Source organism: Mus caroli, chromosome 6 (genome assembly GCF_900094665.2).
Source record: "Mus caroli chromosome 6, CAROLI_EIJ_v1.1, whole genome shotgun sequence".
In the NCBI taxonomy this organism is placed as follows: Eukaryota; Metazoa; Chordata; class Mammalia; order Rodentia; family Muridae; genus Mus; species Mus caroli.
In genome coordinates, this window is record NC_034575.1 from 40,426,572 (window position 1) to 40,445,707 (window position 19,136).

The 19,136-nt window shown below is 34.7% G+C and overlaps 1 protein-coding gene across 1 annotated transcript in view; it reads left to right on the top strand.

Moving 5' to 3' along the window:
- Window positions 1-19,136, top strand: part of LOC115031321 (contactin-associated protein-like 2) — a gene marked incomplete at its 5' end in the record, with an annotated part of 910,508 nt that overhangs the window by 810,116 nt on the left and 81,256 nt on the right. The window contains one exon of the mRNA XM_029478646.1: window positions 15,776-15,923. Within this exon, the coding sequence (XP_029334506.1) occupies window positions 15,776-15,923 (148 nt within the window). The remainder of the gene's footprint in view (window positions 1-15,775; window positions 15,924-19,136) is intronic.

The following is a 19,136-nucleotide window of genomic DNA, read 5'->3' on the forward strand; positions in this document are numbered from 1 at the left end:
ATCCAAGGAGCTAAAGAGATCTGCAACCCTATAGGTGGAACAACATTATGAACTAACCAGTACCCAGGAGCTCTTGACTCTAGCTGCATACGTATCAAAAGATGGCCTAGACGGCCATCACTGGAAAGAAAGGCCCATTGGACATGCAAANTTTATATGCCCCAGTACAGGGGAACGCCAGGGCCAAAAAAAAAACAAAAGTGGGAATGGGTGTGTAGGGAAGTGGGGGGAGGGTATGGGGGACTTTTGTGATAGCATTGGAAATGTAATTGAGGAAAATATGTAATAAAAAATAATAATAATAACTTTTTACTGTGCCAAAGCAAAAAGAAGGAGAAATCTACCTTCTGAGTGCCTGTACCCTTGTGGTGTTAATCAGAATTCCATAAGTACAAGTCATAATGATTATTGAAGAAGCTTATATAAGCATTTTTATTCTTAATTTTAGCTAAATCTTAAATTACATGTGTATTTCAGACCATGTTGTTGTAGTACATATTTAATCATAGTCAGGCATTTCTACCTTGCCTTTGATCATTTGGTTCCCAGATAAAAGACACACAACTTTTGTATACATAATATGCCTTTAAAGCACTAGAGCTGGGCAGATATCTATCCTCTATGCTATTTTGTTTACTTTCTTGCCTCTAACCCTGAATTATAATTTGCTATGTTCTGTCTGAGTACCTCTTAACTCCAATTGGTCAGTCTTCATGGCTATGTTTTCATGACTCACTTACCCTACAGCATCATCTCTCATTACCTTCTTCTCTTCATGATATATGCCTCAGACTCATAAGGCTGGGAACCAACATCTACCTCTCTTCAGCACAGCTATAGGCTGTCAGTATCTTTATTCAACCAGTAATTCTAAATTAAGGAGCAAGCCTAAATAGGATCACTTTGTGCCTCATCCCTGAGGGCAGTATTAGCAAAACAAAAGTTCAAACCTCAACAATATGGCAATGGTATCCCTTGACATAAATGATTTCTGAAGTCACTACATGTATGTCAAATGTCTTGCTTTACACATGTGAACATGTTACAGCTTACAGTGAAGTAGGGTCCATAAAAGTGTATTCAAGATTCGTCAAGTCCCTAAAGCATAAAAAACCCTCTTCTTTTATCCTATGCCCATTAGCCCATTAATATAATTCACTTTGTCACACACACACACACACACACACACACACATACATATATATATCCATATATATATCCACATATCCACATATATATGGATATATATATGTGTGTGTGTGTGTGTATACACATACACATACACATACATATACATATGGTATGTATTGGTATGTATGTGGATACACATATTTGCATATATTATTTTGTATACATATAGAGCCATCCAGAGTGTGTATACTATTTATGTTTTTACACAAGCATGTATATTTATTTGCCAAATTGACTTTATCATATTTAACTTTTTATCTCTCTCAATATTTCTTATAGAACACAAATCACATAATTCTTCTGAGCTTCATGTATTAAAAAATCTGATGACAACTTGCTTTCATCAAATACATTTTAGGTTTCAAAATATAGAAGAATGAACTCTCCTGTATAACATAGAAATCACTACCTATTGATTTATAAATGAATATATGTTGCTGTGTACCTGTGTTTTCCCGTCTTTAATTGAAATTCATGTTATTCAAACTGCTCTTTATACGAAGATTCTACAGTCTCCTACCCTTTGGGATTCCTCTGCAAGCCCTATCTAGACTGGGCAGTACTCTTTGTTGCAGTTTGCTGAATAAAACAGTAGCTCAGTAGTTTTTTACTACAGAGAGATAAAGTCTCAAATTCCATTTTCTTTTTCTGCCTTCACTATAAGAGCAGAGTGAGCCACTCCCTGCCAGACATAATCTACAATGTCCTCTATGTCTGCCCTCAGCATTAAGAAATCTACTACTGCAGAAGTACACTTTTAGACAACTGCCTTCCAAACCTCCAGAAGTTACTCTGAATGGGTCACATGAAATATATTTACATTTTCATAGCAAGATTCCCCAATGAGCTAATTTTTGTTCTACATAAATGTTTTGCTCTATGATTCATGTTTTTACATAATTAATATTTTTATTAATATATGTCAAAAAGATCTTTGGGGTTATTTTGTTAAAGCATTTCTTTTAATTTTATTTATTAACCTTCAAGAATTTCATGATTACAACATATTTTTTATCATCCACTACTCTCACCCTCCTCTTCCTCTCAAGTCTTCTTCATGTCCTCTCTTTTCATAATTTTTCTACTTGGTAAAATATAATTCAATGAGTCTGACTAGTAATGTCTGTATGTGCATGGTGTAAGAGATTTTAGTCAAGAGTAGAGGGGGTAGGACTGGAAATTAATCTGTGGTAGAACAATAGCCTCGCTTGTTCGAGTGTTTAGACTTACATACTAGAAAGGGAAAGATAATCACACAATATACTTAGTAATCATTCTATTCAGAATAACATATTTATACCGAGTGTATCATTATTTAATCATTTTTGTACAGATTTTCTATTTGTTTTTTTTACATTGAAAACCTGTTCAAGGGCATCTGCTTTCTCAGGAAAGCATTATTTCCTATTCATCACATATCACAGTGATGGCCACTTTGCATGGGACTGACTAGACTATAGCTTTACTCTTTATAGTAGAGTGTTAAATAAAAGTTAATCTATGGAATTAATCACTCATACAATCTATTCAGGCTGTAGAGGTAGTTTAAATAAATACCTTATATCCATGGATGCTGTGGTACAAAATGCTGTCCTCTTCATTTCTACATTAATACTGGCATAATAAAGTATGGTGCTCAGAGTCTTAGCATGGCATTCAGTTTTAGGGCATATCACCCACTGCTTTGAAAGTGTTAGATTTCGTGTTTTACTTCACTAATTGTGCCTACATTTGATTGGAAATTCTACCCTATAGGAAAAAACTACATCACTAAGATTTCAGTATTGCAAGAAACCACTTATGATATTTAGCATTTCCTATTTTTCACTAAAATTTTATTTTTAATTTGTTGTAGATCAGTCTGATTTTACAAGAAACACTGCTGAGAGCTTTCATGCATCCTTAGGTCTAGCTTCTTGTAGAATCGGAAAGCATCATAACATCCAGGATGTTCACACTGATTGTTAAGGATGCACAGTATGTCCACAATCAAAAGGACCCTGCATGTTGCTGTGTGATGCCTTCTGTTTTGCTTTCATACCTTCTCCTTCTGAACTTCTAGCAACAGGTTGCAGTCATGAGGTTGAGCATCTATTCATTCCCAAGTCGACTTAGTGAGTTGCTGTTCTTTCCCTGCTTGGCCCTACGCACACTCATCTTAAGGATAGGTTCTTATACTCCATAGGTATTATTTTCTTAGCAGTTGCCTTCTCAGAAAACCTGCAGACACCGTTAGAGACATAAATGAGTCTTCATGGTGTCAAGCTAATGGTTTTACCACTGAAGTGATTGTTAGAAAATGCTTATCCTCACTGATTGTTTTCCTCCATTACACAAAATGCTTTGTTTCCTAGTGTGCATAAGCATGTATAAGACTTACCTGGAAATAAGCTACTATTTGTCTCCCCTCTTCACTTCCCAAAAGTTGTATTATATTCTGTTCCCCTTTTCAATTTGGGTTGTTTTAGTAATAACAGCCATAGTCTTTAGGCATAGGTTATTTTATCTGCTTTCTGTGTCTAATATAGCACTTAGGTTCTAGTAAAACTCACAAACTATATGTACTGGATAGGGTTTTGTTTTGTTTTTGTTTCTTTGTTTTATTAACATAACACAGACTAGAGTCAATTGAATAAAGTGAACCTCACTTGAGAAAATGCCTCTGTAAGATTAGTCTGTGGAGCCAGGCATGGTGGCACACGCCTTTAATCCTTTAATCCCAGCACTTGGGAGGCAGAGGCAGGCAAATTTCTGAGTTTGAGGCCAGCCTGGTCTACAGAGTGAGTTCCAGGACAGCCAGGGCTACACAGAGAAACCCTGTCTCAAAATAAATAAATAAATAAATAAATAAATAAATAAATAAATAAATAAATAAATGTAAAAAAAGCAAAACAAAAACAAAAAAGATTAGTCTGTAGGTAAGCCTGTAAGGTATGTGTTTCATTAACGATGATTGGGCCTAGCCAACTGTAGGTGGTCCTGGATAGCATAAAAAGGCATGCTGAGCAAGCATGCAGAGGAATCTATCATAAGCTGTGTTCCTCTATGGCCTTTCCTTCTGTTCCTGCCTCCAGGTCCTGTCTCTAAGGCCTTCTCTTGAGTTATTACTCTATTTTCCTTGGAAGATGGACTTCAGACTTTAAGATGAAATAAATCATTTCTCCCTCAAGTTGTTTTTGATCATAGTATTTTATCACAGCAATGGAAAGACTAAGACACGAAATCATGAGATGAGAAGGAAGTAATGCACCAGAATAGTATGAATCAAATTCTTAAGTAAAAGCAAAACTGGATTTCTCTCAGCACATTCTATCAATTTGTAATGTTAGGTATAATATCAGAGTAATATGACTTTCAAATGATGTAACTTCCATATCACAATTGCAGTAGTGACAATAGTTACGATAAACTTTGAATGAAGAAGCTTACACATACCAGCCAACTGAACAAACAATATGAGCTTCACATAAAAACTAGGTAAATTGAGAAGGAAATGATGGGACACACTTGTTACCCCTGAGACTGTGGGAGGAAAATCAAGTTTGGGCTACAAAAATACATATAATAATAATAACAATAATAACAATGATAATGTTAATTGACCAACTGTATGATTCAGTTAACAATACTGTTACCATGCCTGGTTACTGGCATTGATGATTGAAAAGTAATTGATTAGCATTAGAAACGGAAAAGAAAATTCCCTCTATATTATTTGTCAACTGTTTTGTGATTATAATTCATTTCAAAATGCAAAGGAAAAAGATTAAACACACTGATTTCCATTTGACATAAACTCTCCACTTCTCCAATGTGCATATATGTGTAGAAATGGCAGGTAAATAGCTAAGATAACTCAATGTAAGTGTTCACTTGATAAATTTTTCAAGGCTTAAAAGTGTAAGTTATTTACTCTGCTTGGAAGTTCTTGAATAAAAAATTCAATTCTGACTTTTACAAAAAAGCATTGCAATACATATGTTTCTTTGTAAAACAGGTAAATATAACCTTTCTGAGCAGAAAGATATGGCTTAAGAATATTACTATCTAAACTATCAAAATAAAATAAAAGAGAACAGAGCACAGATTTATGTTTGCATACTAATAACATACAACAAAAATTAAAGAAAATCTAACACAGATAAACTATAAATTATATATGTTTTTTAGCTGTGTAAAATTTAAAAGATCTACACAAGTTTTATAATTACATTTTTATAATACATGAAATAGTTTCTTCATATTTACAATGACATTTACAAATGGAGATCAACATATAATCTCAGATAGCATTTGCTTTATGGTTGTGCTGTCTTTTTCTATGTTAGAAGTTTTATTTGTTTTTCTTTTTATCACTACCCAGGGTGACACCAGGATGGCTACTTTCCTATTGTGTGCTTCAGAGTATATTTTACAAAGATTTATTGAATAAAGTAGACCTGATTAGCAACATTGTATTCTAATTCAGTAGTTATTAAGACTTGGTTGTTTTCATTGTCAGTTATTCAAAAGTCTGATTCCAAATAGTCCTCAGGTTCCTTTCTTCTTGCAGAATCTTTCTATGTGCTTAGCTAGCAAAACCCATTGCTTCTTAGTTTTATCTTAGCCCTAAACAAATGTGCATCATTTATCACCTATGCTTGCTTCTGGAACTTTACACAAAAGTAACACTGGATTATGGTGAACAGCATTTTAGCTGATCTTTACATCAGAGGACTAATTTATTTGCAATTTGCTGTAATACCTTTTTGTGTCTTTGCAATTCCCTACTTAGCTGAGTAAATGTGCTTCAAAGTTAAAATGATGGTCATCTATTTGTAGTTACAAGTTATTCAGTTCAAAAAGAAAACAAAACTATTCATATGCATAGAAGAGCATGGGTGTAGCTGTACGAATATCAAACATACTGCTGAAGAGATGCTTAATCTTCTATTAGCCAAAAAATGAAAGCATTAAAGGAATGAAAAAAATATAGAATTTCTGCCAATTGGGAGTTGCAATTGTGTACTTACTTCAGGTCTGACTCAAGCTAACAGTGGCGTCTCTGTAGGGCACCAATAAAACAAATATATTTGTTCAGCTAAGTCAATTTTGCTAATTTGTTAAGAAGAATCTGTTAAGTGAATCATTTAGCATCCTATAAACAAAACAAAGGGTGATAATTGTGCAAATTATTCTTTCTAAGTTATTGAGTTGGCAACATGTAAACAAAGCAAGTATCTATACTTTGGAAGAAGTAATTAAGTTCATGCAAATTGAGACTTTAATTTAGATAGATTTCTCTTGTAGTATGCACCCTGGTTTGAGGAAAAAAGATCAGATGGAGAGAGAAAGAGAGGATCAGAAAGCTGTAAAAGGATAAAGAAGGTTCTACAAAATGTAGTGGCCTCTCAAATAGGAAGCTGTTCTTTGAAAGTGGGGCACCCATCGATGTAAAGTGGCTGAGGCAGAGAAGGAGGTTCATGTGGCATAAGATCCCAGCATAGGAGGCTAGGAGGATGGAAATATGAGCAAACTTTAGAAGGAAATAAGAAAAGAAGGAGGCTTTGGAGAGAGGGAAGCTCTTTCTGCTTATGTTTTGACTATGGGTTTGAAACCCCTCCTACCTCCTCAAATAAATATGTAGAGTAGAATACTGAAAATGCTGTCCCACTTTGCAAATACCAATTTAGGGCTACAGATAGAGCTATAGGAACTGATCTAAATATTTGTCTTAAAATGAGGGATACTTGACAGAAATTGGAATAATCTAGAAAATGGGAGAGCAGGTACCATGACATCCTTGTCCTGGAATCTAAATGAGATCACTACCTGAAGGATGGAAAATATCATGTTTTCCAAGGAGTAGTATGTACTTACAATTTATAAGGGAGGCTTGAATTTAAAATCATTAATATTGGAGAATACTGATAGGAGAAAAAGATGACTAGATAGATGCATAGGAAGTCATTTGGGAGATTAAGATAAAGTATGTGTTATAATTGAATGCATTAAAACAGATTAAAAAATTTAGTGGGGTTTCCTAGATTTACCTCAAATGAATGACACTTGATATTTTTCTTTTACTCATCATTTTAAGACGAGGAGGGTTTTTAGGGAAAGAAATTACACTAGAAGTTACAATGACGACATTAAATTCTTAGGCAAATGGATGGACCTAGAAAATATCACCCTGAGTGAGGTAACCCAATCACGAAAGTACATACATGGTATGCACTCACTGATAAGTTGATATTAGATTTTAAAAAGCTCAGAATACCCAAGATACAATTCACAGACCACAAGAAGCTCACTCAAGAAGAAGGAAGACAAAAGTGTGGATACTTCTGTCTTGCTTAGAAGGAGGAACAAAATACTCACGAGAAGAAACATGGAGACTGAGTCTGGAGCAGAGACTGAAGGAAAAGGCATCCAGAGACTGCTCTACCTAGGGATTCATCTCATATATGGTTACCAAATCCAGACACTATTGTGGATGCCAACAAGTGCTTACTGTCAGGAGCCTGATATGGCTGTCTCCTGAGAGGCTCTGCCAAAGTCTGACAAATACAGAGGTGGATGCTTGCAGCCAACCATTGAACTGAGCACGGGGTCCGAAATGGAGGAGTTAGAGAAAGGACTGAAGGAGCTGGAGGCATTTACAGCCCTATAGGATGAACAACAATATCAACTAACCAGAGCCCCCAGGGCTCCCAAGGACTAAACCACCAGCCAAAGAGTACACATTGAAGGACCCATGACTCCAGCCACATATCTAGCAGTGGATGGCCTGGTTGGGCATCAATGGTAGGGAAGGCCCTTGGTCCTGTGAAGGCTTGATACCCCAATGTAGGGGAATGCCAGAACGGGGAGTCAGGAGTAGATGCATGGGTGGGGAAACAATGTCACAGAAGCAGGAGGAAGGAGGATGGGACAGGGGTTTTTCTGGAGAGGAAACTGGGAAAGGGCATAACATTTGAAATGTAGATAGAAATATTACTTAATAAAAATCTTTCAAAAAATGAAATTACACTAGAATGAGTACAATGGCAAAGAAAGAGGATAAAGGATGTGGAAAGATGGAGGACAATTCAGGTAGGAATCACTCCTTAATAGATTGTGGAAAGGGAACAGGTAGGAGTTAATTGTAGCTTTTTGACTTGATTTATCCACTTGTCAGTTGACACACACACGCTGTCAACTGTGTGCATTTGAAGCTAATAGACAAGTTCACGTGCATACTTTTATGTAAACAAAATTCTCGTATTTTCTTCACTGCTGTGATGGCTGACTATGCTTGTGGAGCCTCTAAACTGTTCACCACGTTGACTGTAAATTTTTACAATTCTAACATTGAGTTCCCTAAAAATTGTTTTCATAGTCCTTTGATTTTTTGAACACAATGTTTATATTTTTAACTTCTTGAAGTTTAGTAACCCTAATCCCAGTATTACTATTATTTTTTATTTAAATTTATCTAATTACCAATGATGCTAAAAAGCAATATCTATATTAAGTTTTATTAAATTTAGGAAAGTAAAGTAAGATGTAACTTTAGGGAAGTTGGGATGCTAGAAAATTAAGAGAATTGTAAATAGATGAATTTCCAGCTAAGTACATTCTGAAACTTTGGGGAACAAAATTGAAAGAGGATAATTAAAATGATCTCACTTTTGAAAATTGGGAAAGAATTGTAACCATGGGACATATTTAAACTGTTGAATGATGATAATGGCAACTTAATGGATAAAAGAGGAAGGTTCACAGAGGTGACTAAGAGTGGGGGATGTCCAGGAAAATTAAACTAAAAATAAACAAACAATCAAATGAAAGACTACTCTTTATGAATATGTGTTTTCTGTCAGAAGAAAGGATAAGAAGCCTGAAAGGAAAGGAGGTTCAGTGGTTAGGAGCATAGGTTGCCTTTATAGACGACCCAGAATCAATGTTCAATTTCCCAGCACTTAAATGGTAGCTAACAGTGTTTTAAAGTTGCATTGCAAGGGAACCTACAGGATCACAGCACATTGATGGTAAACAGACACACAGATGCAGGGCAAACAGCCATGCATACAAAACAAAAACTTTGTTTAGTGAAAATGAAAATCATAAGGATAAGGCTCACATTGAAAGAGAACAAAGAGTTGCCTATGCCATTTCTCTGGAAATATTTTCAGCAGAAAGCAATAGAGAGCTAACACTAGTAAAAATGAAAGAAGGTGACTTAAATATTATGTTAAGGTTTTCCTTCACTAACCCCATAAAATTATATTCAAATATATGATGAAATATTAGTTTCTGCAGCACTAGGAAATATTTTTTTGCTTTACTGGGTATCTCTAAAACTATTACTGGATTTTAGTCATGTAATAGAATGTAAAAATGGCAAATTGTATGTTCATATTAAATAGAATATGGATTTATATTAAGTTTAAAAAGCTATTACAAATATTTGTTAGCAATATATTTAGCATTAGAAGTGTTGGCATTTCATGGCATAAATCTATCGAAATGAATGATTTTATGTTTTTAGAATACAAAATTTAAAAACAGTAATTAATTTAGTTATTATTAATTTTCATACTAAACAACACTTGACCCTTTTCCTGTTTGCATGCTCATGACAATGTTAGGTTGTTCATATAAAAGATCTATTACAATGTCTTTTCAGTGAGTGTGTTCTCATCTTCATGGCATTAACACTTACCATAAACTCAAGAAAACCTAAATCATATCCTGAAGATGATATTTGCCACTTTCCTGACATGCTCAAGACTTGCTTCAGATATGAAGAGAACAAAGTGCCATATAAGAACATATGAGAAGCAGAATCATATATGAAGAGAACAAAGTGCCATATAAGAACATATGAGAAGCAGAAAGAAGGAAGCAGGATTCATACACTGAACATTTTGAAAGCCATGTATATTGAATAAATTTTGACCTTTTCCATAGGACCTCCTGGAGGGAAACTTGAAGGAACCCCCTCTGTAATCATTTGCTATTCTTTTATTCCAGTTATTGAACATCATTTCCAGTGCAGAATCATATATTTTGCATGAGGATTTGAGATATTTTGTTGTGTTTAGTATCAGGAGGGTTAAGCTTTAAGAAACTAGTTGGATTTTATGTAAAAGGATAAGCTTAATCCTTCAACTGACTCTATGTGTTTACTATAGAAGGAAACTCATTTTACACTTGATCTCAGCCAGAGAGGTGAGAAGGAATGTTAAAGCTACACACACACACACACACACACACACACACACACACACACACAAGAGAAAAGCACACATGCATGGACACACACATGCACATGTGTTCATAGACATGCATGCTTGGTTGTTGGTTTTTAATATACTTTTCTTAAGTATCATACAAATAAATGCTTTTACAAAATAGTAAATAAAAATGTATTCAAAACTTAGAAGTATTCTGTCTAATATCCTCCTTGACCAGGTCCCCCTTTTCCCTGTATACTAGAGTGCTAATTTATTTATCAACTTTCAATCAGAAATTATTTATCAACTCCTGACCTCACTATGGATCAATTAGCAGTTTTGAAGTTCACTTTTGTTCTGTTTGACACAGTTTTATGTGCACTGTAAAATACTTACATTTTCTCTTGGTTGTACAGTAAAATGTTACACTGCAAGACAACTGAAGTTCTAATGCTTAAATTGCACATGGAAATATGACCAATATCTCCCTAGATGTAAGAAACACTGGTATGTTCATAGTCTTACATTCAAGGAAAGGTAAAGTTAATTATGTGGTAAATAAGTATAAAAAAATTTATGAAACTTGCATAATGTTGAGAGAATTAAAAGGAAGAGGCATAGTCATCTGAGTGGAGACCAGTAGCTCCCAAAGAAAGTACTGCATCTTACAATCCAGTAGAACTCTGCAACCTTTGACTCATACTTTCATCAGGTCATGACCCAAATCTGTATTTTCAGCAAACTTCAAGTGATTCTCCTATCTGAACTTACTAGGTTTGATAGGTGTGAGAGTTAATTTTTGTTTTACTGCTAACATGTATCCTTTGAATTTTGCATGACCATTTCCATTTCTCAAGCAATCCTGTGATTTCTAGCTAATTTGCATAATTATAATGACAACCTCAAAACTCTGGAAAATTTTTATTCATTACTTTGGTGTTGTCTTGAATCAGAACAGCATGATCTTTTTATACTTGTAGGAATATCATCAAGCATATGGCTTATGAACTATAAATAGAGAATAGAAATAACAAGAATGTATATATAAGTAGATAGGAATTGGGGCATACAGGCTTTTATTCATTCATTTCACAAAGAAGCAAGTGGGTAGCTGTTGACCACTGGCCCCAGTACTTGAGAGATTAAATACAGACAGACTAAAAGGATATAGTCTAGAATTCTGTGAGGTGACCTTAGTATAGCTGGGATTTGAGAAGTGTGGTCAGGAATATACCTATTTCAGAATGTGTATGACCACCTAGATTAAAAGCAATGAGTTGAGATTCTAGGATAAGAGACCAGAAAAAGTAGACAAGAGGTACAACACACAAAGAATGACATTTTATGCATCTGCCTCAGCAAGGAATATCTTGGAAGTCATAGTGATGCTACAAAATGGCAAATCCATTTAACTTTACTATAAATTGTTAGAATGAGAAAATAAAAAATAGAATCACAAAAAGAATTCGAGGGAAAATCATTTGTAGCTACTTGGCATTTCAAAGTCAGTAAACTTCATTGAAAGAGTTTTAAACCATCGAAACATGTAACTTATCAGACTGTAGATTTAGAAACATTCTCTTTGCGGAATGTATGAACTAATGTGGGTTATAATATCAGAGTGATGAACAGACATGGTTTCTACTGAGTAGTAACTGGCAGACCATTGTCCACATTAGGAAACAAACATGTTTGATGTTATTGCTTTCCTACTGTTTCTTTCCTAGTTTCCTAAGTTAACTGCTATCAGTAACACTAAGAGGTCTATGTATGTCAATTTACACAAAGACTAAGGATTATAGGTTCAATTTTAATTAAGCAAAATCTTTAAGTCCCAAGATCTCATCAGATTGCTGAACATGCTATTGCTTTTAATGAAAGGTCTCTTGAAAAAACTAGAAGTTTTAACATGGACTAAATATATTTATTCTATTCATAAAATATGCTACAAGTCACACCTCAGACCCTATGGTAGAGTGCGTGAGAGGAAACATTAGTTCATACATCCCACAAAGAGAATATTTATAAATCTATAGAATGATAAATTACATGTTTCGATGATTTAAAACTCTTTCAATGAAGTTTCCTGACCTTGTAATGCCAAATAGCTACAAAGTCTTCAAATGGGAACTGACTTTTGGGTCCTGTCTGAAGGCAGTACAGGCATTTCTAAGTTCAGAGTTTCTTTGGATGATGATGGCATAGATCATTGCTATAGCACCTAATAAGCATGCATCCAACCTGGGTTTGGTTTTAACACCTCCCTCAAAATGGAAAAGGAAAATTCTTCAAGGAGACAAGCTTGTAAAATGTATCAACCACTAGGGTCAACTGTGGTCTATTCCTATGTTTTAAAAACAAACAATCTGATCTGTTTGCAATACAAAAAGATCAGATTATCCACTATATATGATCAGTTAAAGGATAGAAAACATGGAACAGAGAAATGTGTGGAATATGAAACCTAAAATACATATTATCTAGTACTTTATAGAAATGTTTGCTTACCATCATGGACAACCTGTATTGCTCTTTGGGTCATAGAAATAATGAATGTATTTGGAAAATTGTTAATTATTAAAAATTTCAATACTATTATTTTAAACTTAATCTTGTGAGGGACTCACAATGCATCTCAAAAATTATCTTCCCTGTGTGTTTATGCAGTCTATAGGGTTATCAGTCTAAGAATAACAGAAAAAGTTAGCATTATATTTTATCACTAGTTAATGATTATAAAGCATTGTGAGTTACACGACTGCTGTGTTAACCAAAATAATAGTAAAGACATTCTACCTCGTGCAGATGTACAAATCACAGACAACAGAAGAAAAACAATACCAGCAACGTATAACCAACAGGCTGCTATAAATTGATTTTTTAAGTTTTAATATTTCAATGATAAATTTGTCAGATGTTTCTCAAGCATCTAGGAAGTTCTTATTATATACTATCTATTCAGATGAAGGCTGAAATTTGAATGGTATTATTTTGTAGTACAAAGCTTCAAAATCCATTTCAATTTTCAACTATTGAAGCAGATCCCCAAATCTTTTTTTTTTTTTTTTTTTGGTTTTTTGAGACAGGGTTTCTCTGTGTAGCCCTGGCTGTCCTGGCACTCACTTTGTAGACCAGGTTGGCCTTGAACTCAGAAATCCGCCTGCCTCTGCCTCCCGAGTGCTGGGACTAAAGGCGTGCGCCACCACGCCCGGCTCAGATCCCCAAATCTTAACGTTATCTTTTGTAAACATTAGTCTTTTTCTTATTTCTTCCACTTTCACGCTTATATGAAAATTACAGTCCACAGAGAAAGAGTGAAATCAAGGGACATAAATACTTTCCCAGGCCAATGGCAACTTAATCGTGAAGGGAAACCAGCTTTAATGGGCAATCCTCATTTTAGTCAGCAGTGCCTCTCAGACTTCTGTTGTTTATACCCGAACTGTGGAGGAGATATCGGTGTTAATGGTCACAATGGAAGCATGTTTGGTAAAAGTGAGTCAATAAGGGAAATATTGGTCGTGTAAATAATTTGTAGAAACAAAGATGAAAAGTGAAATAGAAAAGCAAAGTAGATCCTGAGACAGACAGAGCAGACACCAACTCTATAATGGAAGCATCAGGGACAGAAATTCTCAATCAGACTTTCAATTTTCTATTCAAATATATAAAATGTACTGTGCCTAAGTGGAAAAAAGCATTTATTTCTCTCTGAAAATTCTTCTCTCTGAAACTTTCAAATAAAGCAAGTGGATGTGTGAGCTTTCTGACTTGCTCTTTTTTCCCATGTCTAGGTATTACACAGCCAGACCTCACACTTCCTTTCTGTGAACCCAAATGTTGCTAGGGAAGATAGCATGCTTAGGAAAATTAGTTGCAAAATATACAAATTTTAAAAATAATAATGTGTTATATAAATAATGGGTTATTTTGTTAAATCCTTGACTGTACATTTCTGTTTTCCTATGTTTTTTAAAATACTACCATATCAAGACATATTTACCACTTTATATGATATACAGTATGAATGCTAATACTTATCCCTCTGTGATGGTTGAAACTTCAGATTTCTGAATGTGCAAACAGCTCACTGTGTCTCTATGGCTACATGTATTTCTTGACCCTTTTCTTTGGCTTTTTTTCTATTAATTTGTTTAGTCTCATTATGCTTTGTTTATTTTTTATTTTATTATTTTTAGATGCCCATTTGTTTGTACTGAAAGAGAGAAAATAAGAATGTGGATTGTGGTGGCTGAGGAGGTGGAAAGGAATGGGAGAGGAGTTGTGGGAATGCAAATCATAATTAGAATGTATTGTATGGAAAAAATCTCTTTTTAATAAATAAACAGAAGAAAGGAAAAATAAAATGTCAATTAAGATAGTGTTTTAAATCTCAAAGCCTGCTTGGGTCCAAAAAGAGGTACTGAGTGTTATATTGTAGTGAATCTAGAAGAAACTATCACACTAATTAACAATTTTTCATAACTACTGACTGTATCTTTAGGAGATGCCACACTATATTTTGGTGATCTGATCACCCTATATTTCTCAAAATTTCCAGCAGCCTTTGTTTGATAGCTACTGCTTAAATGCAGCATCTGGAGACTTCATTCTCCCTACTTTCTGATGTCTTCAGGTTAGTCAATACTCTGTCAGTTGCTTGGAAAAGAAACTGAAGGACAGGTCAGAGAACCAAAGGAAGGCTTCCTTACCTCAGGCGATTCACAGACTGTCACCATAGGTGTGCCTGTTTCACCTATGCTAGACATCTGTCATTTTGAAACGACAATGTTGCCTAATCGTCCTTGGGAAGATGTTAATATGTTTTAAAGGATCTGTGGTTACTTTAGTCCATTTCCCAATTCAAATGATTTTTTTAACCCCACAAATATGAATGTTTCTTTTGCATTTGTAAGCATACAAAAGACTTGTTGGGTCACGTGTGTGTAAGACCAACGTTGATTCACTTTCTCTGTCTCTTTCCATTTTATTTTGCAAGACAAGATCTCACAGGCCTAGAAGCCCACCCCTTCTGCTAATCTAGTGACCTAGCATGTGCTGAGAAACCCATCTTTGACCCTGAAGTGCTGTGATTCCTGGAGCCCACACCTGCTACCTTTTTTCTGAGTTCTGGGGATCCAATGATCTTCAGGCTTCATGAAAAATGTTTTACCTCCTTAGATACCCCCACAACCCCCACAAAGCACCAAAATAATACATTTTTAAATAAAAGAAACGAAAAGTTTTATTTTTAGTTGTTTCAGATGTAAGAAGATAGAACTTGACCACCAGAGAAGAAAATAAGAGTTTATTCTTACACAAAGTATACGTCTGTCACTGAGATGTTCTTCAGAGGTTTTTAATTTTCTTTTCTTTCCTTGAAGGCTTTTCCGGGAAACGTCAATTCTGACAGCGTGGTCCGACACGACCTGCAGCATGCAGTAGTTGCCCGTTATGTACGCATTGTGCCCCTGGACTGGAACGGAGAAGGTCACATCGGGCTGCGTGCGGAAGTCTACGGCTGCGCCTACTGTGAGTGTCAAGTTTATCGTGGGTCATCTTCATTGAAATAGCAGGTTTTTTTTTTAATGTTGCGTATTCTCTTTAAACAATTACACACACACACACACACACACACACACGTATGCATGCATGTATATAGCACTGTGTTGTTTTCTCTGTTTTTAGGGTGTAAGTATAAAGACTACATTAACTGAGGGGGTGAATACCACCTATCATACACTAAGTTTGTTCTTAAGTGGTTAATGCCTATGATCTGAGCACTAGGCATGTAGAGGCCTGAAAATCAGAAGTGCAACCTCATCCTCATTTACATAGTGACTTTGTGACAAGCATGAGCCGAGGTGTATGAGACCTTGTGTCAAAACGTTATTTTAAAAGAAATTGAGAAAGTCAAGGAGTTAGAATGTGTTTTGCTCAGCACACCAAAGCAGTGAACTTATTAATTAAATTGCACTCTTATGAATGACTTAAAAAGAGGTGATCTACCCAAGATCTACCCTTATGACTTTTGGTGAGGGAGCAAGGTCCATTTTGAAGGTGACCTTCTGATCACCATGTCTCCTTTCACTTGTTATTCTTACTTTAAAAGTCAACAAATGAAATTCTTAAGATTTTTAGAAATTAATTTGTGTGTGTGTGTGTGTGTGTGTGTGTGTGTGTGTGTGTGTGTGTGTGTGTGTGAAAGCATGTGTGTGTCCAGGTTATGCATGTGGTCAAAGAACCGCTCTTTGGAATTGCTTATCTTCTTCCACCATAAGATCAAGACAACCTTAGGTTGTCAGGCTTGGTAGCAAATGACTTTACCTTCTGATCCAGCCTGCGGACCTGCACCACTGGGTTTTGTCATCATTTAAATTTTTTTGTTGTTTTGGTAAGTTTGATTTCACTTAAAAATTACTTTTTATTTAATTGTGTTTTATCCCCCACCATTTAAAAAATTTATAACTATATTACACTTAGTCATAAGGATTTCAATAAGTCAATTTGGGCAGCAAAAGCCTGCTGTTTTCTCTTCTTGCAGAATACACTAGGTTACTTCTTTGTCCAAGGGAGATTTTCAACAGGAGTGTCAGTAGGTACTTAACAGTGTAGCAGTGCTGATTCCTAAATAGACTGCTTTTTATTTTGAAAGCTTATCTATGATCAAACTTAATTTATAGACATGGTAAGAGATTTGAAGTATTAATGAAACAGAACAACTAAACAATATTTTGAAAGTAAAAGTGTTTAAACCCTAGAATGTCTTTCCATTTCTGGAATTTACTATTGAGTATTTTTGGAACATAGTTGAATGTGGGACACTAAAACCATTGAAATCAAAAGAGCAGATAAATAATAAGAGACTAATATATTTCTCTTTCTCTTCTGTCACATTTTCTCCCCTTTTTCCTCCCTTGCTTCCTCTTTTACCATTCCTCTGGACCACCTTATCCACCTGTATTTCTATTTACATCTTTTTACTTACATAGGACCTCGACCTCATCAAAATTTTAGCTGCAAAATTTCCTTCAGGTCAAACGTGATGATGGATTCTTTTACAGAAGATATCTCTTCACTTGTTTTCTCTGTGAAGTCATGCTAACACAAAGCAACTTTAAAAATTGCTACATTTTGAAACTGCTACATATTATAAATTCTGTCTGCAAACACTGGCTTTATCACATTAAATTCCCAGCATAATATATTCTGATTTCCCAGGAAGTTCCAGAAGGGAAGGAATATGTTGGGAGTAGATGGAAGTGGACAATTGGTGTAACAGCTTTCGGCATGAAGTCTCCCTTTAGATTTTTTCCCCATCATTTCTTATATATCTACAAACATAAACAGTCACTATGAGCATTAAGTGCAAATTTGCTTTTTTGAGCAGGCTCCTTAAAATTAATGAAACTCTTAATATTTTATAATGAAAAATATGTAAAGCTTTAATGTCTATAAGGATTTAATTGCAAAGAGTCTTGAGAGCACTACCCTACTGCAAAGATAACAAAATATTATCAACTCAGTTCATAGGAAAACTTTTAAGGATGAAATAAATTCATATATATTATTTTTATTTGATTACCACATTATGTACATGTATATATATATATATATGTATACATATATTTCATATATAACTAAAAGAAGGGTAGATTTAGCTCTTTGGAAGAATGTAACACTTCAAGGAGATAAGTTAGATAGTTGGGAGAAGCAACACAATCTCCAACATAAATTAAGGTCCTTCCTACTGTGTCTTCTGGTACTTATGGACACAGGAGAAAAACATCATCTGACTAGCTTACTAAAATATTTGTTAGATCTAGCCATATTTTTGAGATATTAAGTTTTACTTTTTATTGTATAAAGAAATAAATTTATAAGTATTGTGTTTTATATATTTTTTTAAAACATAGGACTTTTATTATTGTTGTGGAGTTGCTGTTAATTTTTCTGATGGCATAGATATAGAAACTTGTAGAACTTGATTTTTTAGATTTAACAAGAGGTTACTATCATATTGAAATCAAGGTGTATCTATAGCTATCTGTATGAGACTCTCTTAAGAGTTGGTCCATTTGTTCTTTGGTTGAAAGTAGAAGATTAAATAGGCAGTGTATATTGCTTTAGTCTCTTCTACACTAGAGTATATGGATGCTATTAACATTGGCTCTGGGAAAGAGAGAGACTGCTATCTTGCTCTTCTTGCTTGTATTTGACAATATCATACAACTTAAATTCATGAGTTCCCCATGTTAACCTTGGATAGAGTTATCATTTTTGTGTCTTTAATTTCTTATCTGCAGTGAAGAAATGTTTGTTCATGCTTCTTAAGTAAAAATCATACAAGTGGAGACATGGTATTATATTAAAATGTGTGTGTGTGTGTGTGTGTGTGTGTGTCCAATTTTTGGGAATAAAAACTAAAAATTTTACAAAATGGTTGTATCCATTTCTATGTTCACATAAGAATTCCTGTTTCTCTACAAACCCAGACTTTTTTTCTTAATTTTAAACTTATTTATTTATTTATTTATTTATTTATTTATTTATTTATTTATTTTTATTACATCTTTTCTCAATTACAATTCCAATGCTATACCAAAAGTCCCCCCATACTCTCCCCCCTACTTCCCTACCCACCCATTCCCATTTTTTTGGCCCTGGCGTTCCCCTGTACTGGGGCATATAAAGTTTGCATGTCCAATGGGCCTCTCTTTCCAGTGATGGCCTACTAGGCCATCT